General features: G+C 39.5%; 1 protein-coding gene across 14 annotated transcripts in view; it reads right to left on the bottom strand.

Moving 5' to 3' along the window:
- Nucleotides 1-9,061: 9,061 nt before the first annotated feature.
- The window catches only part of cast (calpastatin), a 56,652-nt gene continuing 53,292 nt past the window's right edge, over nucleotides 9,062-12,421 (bottom strand). For all 14 annotated transcript variants that reach the window (XM_080786451.1, XM_080786454.1, XM_080786444.1 and 11 more), the window contains 2 exons: nucleotides 11,621-11,724; nucleotides 9,062-11,074 (listed from right to left, as the gene is read on the bottom strand). In XM_080786451.1, the coding sequence (XP_080642577.1) occupies nucleotides 11,629-11,724 (96 nt within the window). In that variant the 3' untranslated portion in view covers nucleotides 9,062-11,074; nucleotides 11,621-11,628. The remainder of the gene's footprint in view (nucleotides 11,075-11,620; nucleotides 11,725-12,421) is intronic.

The raw sequence follows: 12,421 nt of genomic DNA, 5'->3' as shown, positions 1-12,421 counted from the left end.
AATACTTCTTCTTCTTTTTTCACCCTCCAAGAAGCAGCTGGATGGGAGCTGAGGGGACTTGAAAATGCGTGTGTTATTCCATCCAAGAAGAAATGAAGCTGTGGTGGTGGTGGTGGAGGGGGAGGGAGGGAGGGAAGGGGAGGGGGGGTTGTTACACGTCAAATTACGGGTGCTCTGACGTCAGATTGTCGTCCACCTGTGGTAGGATCGGATGTGTGTGAGCTCCATGGTCCCTTGGGAGTAATACGTCTGAACTGATGGGAGGGTGGGAGGGTGCATGTGATCCAACCTAAAAATAACCCACTATTCTTCTTCCTACTATTAGATTAGCCTTCGGGCTTTCTTACTTTTTTCTCACCGTTTTTCAAAACAACAGACGGTGAGAAAGCAAAAGAAAAACGACGATTTCCATTTGAAGAAAAATAAGGAAGGAATTGTATAGGCTTGTGTGTGAGGAATTGACTCATGGAGTTTTTATTTATTTATTATGAGGCACGTGTGTGCTGCATATTTTAAGACATGCATGCCTATTGCATAATAACCCGTTTTCACACGCAAGATGACACATTTTGCAGCTATTTATTTTCCCTCCCCCAATTCGACAATAATACGTGAGAATTGTTTATGTGGTTTTGCATAATATTCAAAATTATTATATTGTTTGATAAATGTCTCAATGAATTCAATTGAATACACATAGGACCTCAATGGAAATAAGCCATGGGCTTTTTCTGGGGTTATCCTTTAGTTTTGTTGCCTATAGGCTATATAAGTCTGTAGCCTATACCTCTGTGCTTTTTTCCCCTGAAAACTGTTAATAAAGTAGTAGGCTATTCATTGAATCAATGAATCAATAAAAAATAAAGAAATAAACCCCGTTCAGTGGCATATACATCACATATAGGCTTAATTGACAAGATAGCCATTTCATAATGAAAATTCTGAGTGATTGTATATTATGCTTTGATAATAAAACCAATGATCCCTTTGATTCGTTTGTCGCCGACCATATGGACCACTTCGCGGATGAAATCTTCTTCAGTTTCAGGACACAATAACCAGCTCGGTGACTTTGGCCCGCATGGTGGAATGAATGAATGAATGATGGCTGATGATGAGGATGCGGCCGTGACTCGTGACGCCCCTGCCATCGTGCAATATGTACGTCATCAGTTGACTAGGAGTCCAGTGCAGGATTCAGCACCGAGACATGTGGACAGCTCCTTATGTATAGTGTCATCACGACTGTAGCCTAAGGTCTTTTTTAATATGGGATGCTTTTCATTGGTTGAATGTTTATTTTAAAAAGCTCACAACACGTTGTGAGATTGTGTAGATCATTTGTGTGACATATCACATGTGTGCATAACATGACAAAAAAAGACAAAAGGTTAAATGGAGAAATTGATCATCTTTTTAGTTTGTGTGATACATGATTAAGATTATAGCATATCGATATTTTTTTAATCTACTTTTTTTTGCAATCCCCAGTAAGCAAACTTACATCCTGAGTCTTCTGAAAACATACACACAGTACACAGTAGTCTTACTGTAAACATAGTCTACAGCCGCTACACATGAGTACATACAACATACAGCATTATGTCCACTGGCCAGCTCTGTTTGGAAGAAACGCCCTGAAGCTGCCACTGAAATCCATCATCTTGGGTTACAAACATGAGAAGGTGAGGCTCGTATTCGAGCTGAGAGACTCGCCTGATCCGTCTGTCCGTTACACCAAGGCCCTGTACAGTAGGCCTACATCCTGTATGTGAAGGGTGGCTCCCGTACTTTTACTCCACTACATTTATTTGAAAACTTTAGTTACTAGTTATACTTTGTAGATTTTGATTATTTCAAAACATACATTAACCATTTCAGCCCCATATATATAGCAAAAAAGGGACTCCTGCACATCCAAAAAGACCCGTATGAGGTCATAACACCTGACGTGCTAATAAATAAGTTTGATGCAGTAAGTTGTCTGTCTCTGTTCCCTAGAGTATGCAGTCCCTTCCTTGGAAGGCTTTTCTCTTTTTTTATATATATATATATATATATATATATATATATATATACACACACACATACACACACATTTCGGCCATTTGAAAATAGCCAATCTACAAGCTTATAATGTGTTGCGATGGGACGCATTGTGAGCTTGTAGATCTGCTATTTTCTATACATTTGAAAATGTGAAATTAGTACTTTTACCTTTGGTACTTTATGAACATTTTGATGCCAATACTTTTGTGCTTTTACTCAATTATACATTTTGAATTCCGGACTATTACTTGTAACGGAGTATTTATGTCATGACCTGGCTCTAGGCCATTACAAAAAGGAGGAACACACGGCTTTTAAAAGTGCACAAACCAATATTTATTTACAATATAAACAACTTAATCATGTGGGGTGTGTTAATCAGTGAAATCAGTAGTGTAGGTGAGACTGGTGAGTGGATGTGTGGTAAATGTAGTGTGGGCTGTTGAATGGTGCAAACTGCAAACCAAAGGACAAACAAACTAGATCTAAAGTGTTGCTGCCAACAGGAAGAGAGAGAGTGGCAAACACACAGTCCTTATATAGAGCACACTGGGAATACTGGCCAGGTGCTCCCAATGTACTGATTGGCACCCCAATTTCCCAACCTGCAGGCCTTGTAAAGACAGATAAGAGTAGGTAGCACAGAGCCTGGTAGGCCAAGCTACAGGGGGCTGTGACACTTACTTACTTAGCAAAACATTTGAGTACTTTTTCTAGCACTGCTCCCAGCCAGCTGATGACCCTGCAGGCAGCTAGGCAGGCAGCACAATGGCACCACCGGAGGTGTGTCAGGCAGCATTGCCCAGCAAATGTCCCCACTTGTGCTTTAATCTTCCTGAAAATATATAGTTATGTACAATTGCCATATACAATCTAAAAGCATCTGTACACTCTTAAAGGAGCACTTTATTGTGGCTGTGGGCAGGTCAGAAACCTTCCTACAAACATGACATCATCGATTGGGATTAATGGAAACCACAGCCTTTCTCTTCCTGTTAGCATTCTGAAATAGAAACCATTGTTCTTGCACAAAGTATGAGAGAGAGAGAGAGAGAGAGAGAGAGAGAGAGAGAGAGAGAGAGAGAGAGAGAGAGAGAGAGAGAGAGAGAGAGAGAGAGAGACAGACAGACAGACAGACAGACAGACAGACAGACAGACAGACAATAGGATGACTAGAAGGTCTGAGAGGTTTGAGTTAAATATGTCTAATTGTTGTATATGTATAGGCACTGAGGAGGTGGATTTAGGAGCTAAACCAACAAGAAATTTGTAAGCGGAAAATAACAATTCTTTATTGAACCACGAGCCAATTAATAATTGATTGAAGGACTAATGTGTTCAGCTCTTCTTGTCCCTGCAGTGAACACTCTGGTCGCAGTCTTTCCAGAGAGCATTACAGTAATGGTTGAATACTTTGTGTTGGGGGAACATTTAGTTTAAAACAGTAGTTTGTTAACTTACCCTTGTGGGACCCCACTGGAAATGTCTTCTGATTTGAAATGAACAAGAGACACAGAGAATGTCCTGCCTTTTAGAGAAAGACAAGGAATGGAAGCTTATAGGCAGCTACCCACAAAAGACCTAAGCAGTACTGGAGAAGTCACATGGCTGACTCTACAAAACTACCCATACAGGAATGGTGAACCTTGTCAAAATATCACATTGGCACTATAGTTCAGTAAGTTCACTATAGTTCCCAATTGTAAATTGGATTGCTCATTCTGGAACGCACAATGCAGCAGAGGGGGGAGATAGCGTTGGTGATATATACCTTTTCCAATCATAGCGGTGTGCAAACAGGTCTGGACCAGATCTGCAGTATATTCCACCTCTACCTAGCAACACCTGTGTTTGCTTTAAGCAAAGCACTCACTCACTCAGGCACAGCTAGGGGGGCCGGCGGAACAACATTAGCAGCTTGAGCTAGGGCAGTATGTATGACCAACCGGTAAAAATACACTGCATTACAGCTGATGCTTGTGGAACGTTGCAGCAAGATGGGCTGGGTTTGTACGTGTAACAAAGCCCAAACCTGAGACAAAATGTTTTTTTCCCTCTCATTGATTGTTGATTGTATAAGTCTGATATGAATGCCGGTGATGGCTGTCAAGTCAACAGACTAGTGTTGACACTGAAGTGTAATCAAGTGCCAATGCAATCAAGACCTTAAACATGATTACATACGCACACGTGAGGTCATAGGTCTAGTCATTGGCGTCAGCTAATCATTATTTTCCAGCTCCCATGAGGCCATCAGGGGGGTGGATGCTAAAAGGAAAGTCCCTTCTGAAATGGAATGGAAGATGACGTGCGTGCAGGAGGCCTTATTACCTTGAGAGCCATCCAAGCAGGAACAGTGATTCACCTGTGTTTACTGTACTTCCTAATGAAGGTGCATCGTTCAAAAGCTTTATACTGTCTACTCTGTAGTCAAAATTCAATTAATATTTCTATGCAAATCGTGCCCTCTGCACTCGGACTCTAGTACAGTATAGTTGTCCACGTTTCATGATAATGAAGTGCAAATGAAGGCACCCAATAAATGGAATTTGCCTTTGCAGCAAAGTAAGGATTACGTTTGGTAGAAACGTAGGCCTAACAAACCTTATGGAAAGTAAACATTATATCATTACCATAAACATATTATTGCTATTGGGCATGAACCTCTTATCTCCAGATTTCAACCTTTTATGTTTTGGAGCGGTGCACAACGTCTCCAATGAACAGCTCTGTGTGTGTTTGTGTGTATGTCTGAGTAGGACCTTTGATCCCTGTCCGAGTAGGACCTATTGACCCCTGCAGCTGCTTAAGTCAGCAACTGTGCTTGGCTCCAAGGCACACTATAACATAGTATTATAACACACAGTAAACTATAACAATAAAGGTATAGTTGCACCGCTCAGTTCAGCACGGGTGTGATTATTTCCCCCATAATCAGCGAACTACTTCCTAATACACACTGTAACACTGCAGATGGCCGCCTCAGCAGCCTTACATTGAGACTAATAGAATATACTGTATGGTGACTTTTCTTTTCGGTTTATTTATTTAGTTTATACTTATGTTCAGTATAACATTATACATAGATACAGGTAAACAAATATAGATATTAACCAGTTAACCTAGTTAACACAGAGTATTCTTTAGCCTGGGTTCCAGCCTGATTCGCTGCGTTCCGTGGATTGTTTTCTTATAAGTCTTCTTTGAGTTTAACTCAAAGAAAACTCTGTCAATCTGTCAAACTCTGCCAATCATCTCCAGGGAAGCTGTGGGAAGCTGCTGGAGATGATTGGCTGGCCAATGAATGGGGAACCTGCAGCTGCTCCCTAGCATAACCCTAACCCTAGGATTGTGTATTTGGTATTTCAATTGGATTGTAATACCATTAGTTAGTTAGGTTGTAGTTAATGTGTTTAGTCTTTGTCTGTACCCCCTTTTTTGTCCATACTGGTCTAATCGGCCCCTATATATTTTCCCCTTTAGTAATTAGTGGCATTCTGGTTAGATCAGCTATTTAAAGGACAACTTTTGTTTTTTTCAACCAAAGGTTCATGTTTTATGTTTTTCTTTTTTAGAGAAATTAAAAGATGAGTGTGATTTTTTTTCTCATTTGGGGCATTCGAACATGGGGCTAAATACGTATTTCTTTACAAAATGTTATGGCGATTTATTATTTTATTATTTACTATAGTCCTACTAGACCCCAATAAATTACATCTGGCCACAAAAGATCACAGGATCTACTGGATGCGAAGGAGGCCTACTGGGGGGAAGCCACATTGTGTGTCATAGGCTCAATATGTCAGTTTTGTAAAAGAATACACTATATATTTTTTTATTTTAAAGTAAACCAAAGAAGTCTCCCAGTGTCTCTTCAAAAATCGGTCCCTGACACACACAAAAGTAGCAAAAATATCACATCAATTTGTTTTTTTCTCTCCTTTGTTTTTACCTCAGAGTACCCCACCTCCTTTTTTTCTGACAGCAACGATATACAAAACATTCGTTGTGCATTACTGCAGCCTACATGATGCTCAACAAGGATTTTTGGTTGTCATGACAACCCCTCCTCCCCCATGTTTGTCTGTTAACAAAAAATTGTAAATCTGACAATATCTGACAAAAATATTATTCTGAAAATGTAATGTAAAGGGCATTACATCGAAGGGGCATAAACGACATTCTTTTTCAGATGGATGCCATATTGCAAGGTATAATGGAATTTGAAAAATCTATTGACATATTAAACTGATATGACGTGCGGTCCATTGACATATAATACTGATATGGCGTGCGGTGGGCTTCAAATAAATTGAATCAAGTATCAAAACAACCTAAACCAACAGACATTGGCGAGCTACAGCTATAGCTATACTATAAGAAACATGAAATAAAATAAAAGTTTAATGTCACAATGTTATTCAATGTGGTGGTTTAGTGCTTTGTCTTTCTCTCAGCTAAATGGTCCTCGGCCCGAAAAACATTGAAGACCCCTTTGCTCTACAGTCATGTTTTGTTGCCCCATTATCGCTCACTGTGTAACAAAAATACTGTCTAAAGGGCAATTGGTGTCATAAGAAGTACAAATGCCATCTGGTGTCATCCGGCTATCTGTCATGCCATGGTCAGGTTTGCGATGCTATCGGAAATGTGAGAAGGTCAACCGGAATGTGTCTCTGAAAGCAATCACTCACACACCTTATTCTATTGTTGTCATCTCTCAAGATGTCAATGCATTCATTCAGGCTTTATCCCTAACATCCGTCAAACATGCAGTATAGGCTAGCCTGGAAAGCTGAAAAATCTGTCAAAGAGAAAAGATTTAGTTATTATTTAGTCTGGCCATAATAACACCCAACTATTGCCCAGCAACTCTGCCATAGCTTCTAGCTATAGCAGACGTACTGTCTGAGAGTGAGCATCGATCAGTTCTGATCTCTCAATGGAAATGCTGCAAATGCATGTGTGTACGGTCGGTTATTTTTCTATGATGTAAGAAAGATGTATTTGGCGCTGAGAGAGAGAGAGAGAGAGAGAGAGAGAGAGAGAGAGAGAGAGATGGGGGGGGGGGTGGGTACAAATGGAAAGGAAAATTTAAACAAATTCTAACAGGCGGTCCCGCCTGTTCAAGACAGGGTTCCTGCCTGGTCTTGTTGCGTCTCCTCATGAATTCTGGAGGGTCAGACTTCAGACCTGATGGAGGAGGAGAGCAGACAGGTAGGGAGACACATAGAAGGAATGAAAGGATATGTGATGACAGAGGAAGATACAGATCAATATATTCCTGGGACTCTATCCCTACAGTGATTGTCTGATGTTTAATAACACATCTGTATTTACAAGTGTTAGACCATATTCACATAGTTAAATATTGGACTCTTGCTTGTTATAGCAAACATAGGGAAGTTAAATAAATTCATGTTTTCACCAGTAGGGAGCAGTCATGACACATGATGGAACCAACAGCATGACTGATGCACTTGACAGACAAAGTAATCAATTCAGGAATCTACTTCTATAAACATTGTGATGATGTGATATGAATCTACTTCTATAAACATTGTGATATGATATGATATGAATCTACTTCTATAAACATTGTGATGATGTGATATGAATCTATACTTCTATAAACATTGTGATATGATATGATATGAATCTACTTCTATAAACATTGTGATATGATATGATATGAATCTACTTCTATAAACATTGTGATGATGTGATATGAATCTACTTCTATAAACATTGTGATGATATGATATGAATCTACTTCTATAAACATTGTGATATGATATGCTACACTGCTACAGTGTGTAACTGGTCAATATCATCTAGTTTCTTCAATGCTGATAATAACTGGTATTCTATCATACAAGTTAATTAAATGCTCTTCACTAGTCTGCAATAAAATAGAGTTCAATCTCCCATTCTTGTGACATCAAGTCAGTGAACTTATTAGAACTTATTAGTGAACGAATATCGTGAAATAAAATGATTTTTATTTTATTTTATCGACTATTATACACATTGATCTACTATCACAGTAGGCCTACAATATTACATACAGCCGTAAGACTAACTCCCTCATGTATGGATTCTAAACATACAGCCTTGAGACTAAATGGCTTATATTTGATGTATGTCTGATATTACTACTATAGTCCTACAACAAAACAAATACATAAATGTATGGCGTTCAAATGCTGTCTCATTTTATATGACATTACTATGTTACCATGTTACATATTACATTACCTATAGAGAGCTTAAATAGGTGGTTGCTCTTCATATTCGTGTAGATTATTTTCTCGATGTCCTTCAGCTGCTCCCACTGTGTTTTAGTAAAATGAGGCCTCAAGTCCTCAAAGTCCAGGATGTCCTGAAATGATGGAGATACAGCGGGGGGCAGTTATACATCATGTCAGCTAGTACACTTTCTAGTTCATTTCATAGTTTGAATGTAGCTTTAGGCTACTAGCTTCCTTAGAAAAACACGAGTCATAGTAGGCTATATAATTGAATCAACCTGCTCATATACTGTATGTCAACCACCAAACAGACTAATGTTAAAATGACCAACAGAATACATGATTTACAGCCACTGGAACTTGTTCTGTCTCACTTTAGGCTTTTCCTCCAAAGAACCCCCAGTCGCCATTTTTGCTGTTCCAGACAGTCGTCTTCTCTGTCACAAAACTTCTCTGAGACAAAACAAAGTTTGGTTCAGTGTCTTGCTCAAATCAAGGACACTTTCATGCTAACTCTGGGGGAGCCCGGGTTTGAACTGGCAAACTTGCGGTTACCATCCAGCCACTCTACCCCTGAGCCACTGCCGCCCCTAACATGAACATGTTAATGTAATGAACATGATGTAAGCAAATTGCTTTCAGTACGTTTACATATCCTACTATGTTTCTGGTGGTGGGGTGCATGGGTCTACAATATGTAAGCCATGTCTCTCTGTAAATAAAATGCATCCCAAAGAATATTTCTTACGTAAATACAGTGATTCTTTTTTTGTTCTTCATTTTATTAATTCTTTATTTTCTTCTTACACACATCATCAAACCCAATCATTTGCATTCTCATCAGTCATTCAGGGCCATGGCATGACAATGTAACATTTTAGACGCACAGTTTGAGCACAAACATGTGAAACAGTTGTTGAGCCCCAACCACAGTCAGAGGGAAGTGGGCTTTGTAAAACGCTACACAAGGAATAAAACTAAAACTAAAAAGCTAAACCAGGAGCACATCCCGTTATTGGTTTGACAAGCTGGTATCTCATACGGTTGAGTATATAATTCCTCCATTGCAAAAAGTCAAACAATAGAAATCAACTCTACACATCATGAATGCTCACATAATATTCACATATTTGTTTTTATTTAATTAGAATTCCCATATCCAAAATACCTATCTTTGCGTTTTGACTCACGATTATACATATCCTTAGAAAAAGAAGATCTTAGGAAAGTACAAAAGTAATTAAATATCGCTTTTGACTTTATGGCTGAAAATGAAATTATACAGTGTTGTCTTCTATAGCGCAAATATCCTTTTTTTTTTTTTTTACAGCATACAAACTAAAGGTAGTTTTACAGAGCTCGTAATCACCTAGGTTTACCACATTAAGTGCACTTTGAAAAAATCAATACATGCTATTTCTACAAGGCCAAGGAAAACACCAAAAAAGACCCTTCCCTCGATAGATACAGAAAGCAACAGTAGATCTCATGTGTACAGAATCAACCAGACCACGTCATGTAAATCCTTTCAGACATTTTCTTTCTTTAATATTTGTAAACTAAGTGTTCATTATGAAGCAGTCTAAACTGTACACTAGTGTTGTAACGCCATCAGAAACACGTGACAATAGAAAACTTGACATCCCGATCACACACACACCCACCATACCTCACCAAGCTGATAACGATCACACACACACACCCACCATACCTCACCAAGCTGATAACGCAGTCACAATGTGGAGTGTTGATTCATTAACCTAGCTGTTAAGAATATTTGAAAATGTTTTAAATATTTCGCCTATATTTCGCCTTTGATATACCCAAAATAGGGAAGCAAGGGTAAAAGGGATTCATTAAATATTTGTTTTATTGCTCCAATACTGAGGCAATATCAGAACAATAGGTTTGGCACCACAGCAGGCATATTATTGTGGACATATTGGTGAATGAATGGAGAAAATAAAGTGTATCAGCTACCGCAGCGGTTCTCAAACATTTCTGGATCAGGGGGCCCACTTGAAAATGTTTGCAGCCCACCCATATGGACCCCTTGTTAAGTGGTCAAATGAGTGGGCCGCAGGCCGCACGCATTTTCAGAGCATATTCTGGCTTGGATCAATTAAGTTCCTCTTTGATGTTATCACATCACAACTCATTTTTGTAAAGAAAACATACCATGACATATTTTTGTACTGTTTTTTTTTTTTTTTTTTTTTTAACATTGTTATATTATGATTAAAATCTTAGTGTTTCACCAATTATTTGGGTGGGGGGGCCCTCGCTACATCCTCACTGACCTCCAGTGGGCCCCGGGCCACAGGTTGAGAACCACTGAGCTACGGCGCAGTCATAACTCTGATTGGTAACAACTCCACCCCCCCCCCACCCCGCCCACACACACACGCACACACTCGAACACAACCAAAAACAAAACCCAACATGAGAAGTAAAACAGTCCATCACACCACCTCCCTGCCATCTCTCCTCGTCTACCTCCTTGTCCTCACACTCCCTTATATTTCACTCCTCCAAGGAAAGAAACTTCTTTCCATCCCCTAGCATGTGCAAAAAGTGTAGCACGGAGTTGTGTGCGTGTGTACGTGACGTGTGTGTACTTGTGTGTGTTTGTGTGTACGTCTTAGGTGTACGTATGTGTGAGATCATCCAGTATACATTCTCCACCATTTAAAAAAATAGACTCTTCCTCCAGAGAGCTGTTCCCTCAGTAGCTCCTCCGTGTGGCTGGGGAGATGAACTGCAACTGCAAGACCCTGAAATGGAGGAATGTGTCATAAGAAACAGAAGTCAACAGAAGTTCTTGACCCCAAAAGCTGAACCCACTTTCATCGTTACGAAATCAGTTATCTGAACTTACTTTCTTACCACTTTATTATACAGGTGGCAGAAAGCCTAAAGATATTATGAGAGAAGCAACATTAAATAAGAAGATTCTAACTGGCTACATCATGTTACTCCAGAAGAACGCAGTGGTTCATGCCCTGCATGCAGGAAATGAACCTGGCATTTATTTTCAATTAATGTGAACGTCCACTGAGTGATCAGTAAGTCTCAAACTTTTTCATGTCAAGGACCCCCACATTTTTTTAAGTATTTGGCCACGAATCCGCATCGCAAAATAATTAGTTCCAGGGATCACAGAAAAAAATGTATAGCCAACCAGTTGGTGGTTTCCTTCCAACAGCGACGTTTTAATACGTTGCTGACGGAAGGAAAGTACCTAACTTAGAGTTATTATTATATTATAATATAGCTAAAATCTAATATGATACAAGATGCATCCCAGTCTTAATGCTTACCTAGTGGCCTAGCTGTGTCCTCCAGTCTTTGTAGACGTGGCCACGTCTGTACTGAGCTGACCAGAGAGCTGGTCAAGAGCAGACGGATCCTCTGCATGTTGTTTCTGAAATACCAGGGCAAAAGGTCAAGCAAGACAATAATAATAATAATAAACTTTATTTGTATAGCACCTTTCATGACATGAAATGCAGCTCAAAGTGCTTTACAGAGCAATGGAGAAAAAAAGAAAAGAAAAGCAGGGCATTAAAGTAATTTAAAAAATCAATTAAAAGCAAGAGTGTAGAAGTAGGTCTTGAGCTGCACTTTAAAAATGACCACAGAGGCTGCCTGTCGAAGGTACAGTGGAAGTTTGTTCCATGCCGTCGGCCCATAGAAGCAGTCCAGAAAAAAGTGCATTGCCGTAATCAAGCCGAGAAAAAACAAAGGCGTGGATCAGCGTTTTTGCATCGTCCAATGACAAATAGGCTCCGATTCTGATTCGTGCAATAAGGTGAAAAAAAGCAATCTTGGTATTTGGTAACATGATTAATGTGTGAATTAAAATTCAATTCAGAATCAATCATGACCCCCAAGTTCTTTACTGTACTGTCACTTTCTACAGTTAGGTTGCCAAGTCTGCTTATTATTGATTCTTTCTGCTCACTAGAACCGATTATGAGAACTTCTGTCTTATCCTCATTTAGCTTGAGAAAGTTCTCACTCATTCAGCATTTGATGCTAGACAGACAGGTCATCAACGGGTCTAAAGCACAGGGATCATCTGGAGTTACAGAAAGATATAGTTGGGTATCATCAGCATT

This window comes from Protomyctophum bolini (genome assembly GCF_963924005.1).
Source record: "Protomyctophum bolini genome assembly, chromosome: 2".
NCBI lineage: Eukaryota > Metazoa > Chordata > Actinopteri > Myctophiformes > Myctophidae > Protomyctophum > Protomyctophum bolini.
Note: the sequence above shows the minus strand (reverse complement) of the source record. Positions and strands in the feature narration are given on the sequence as shown.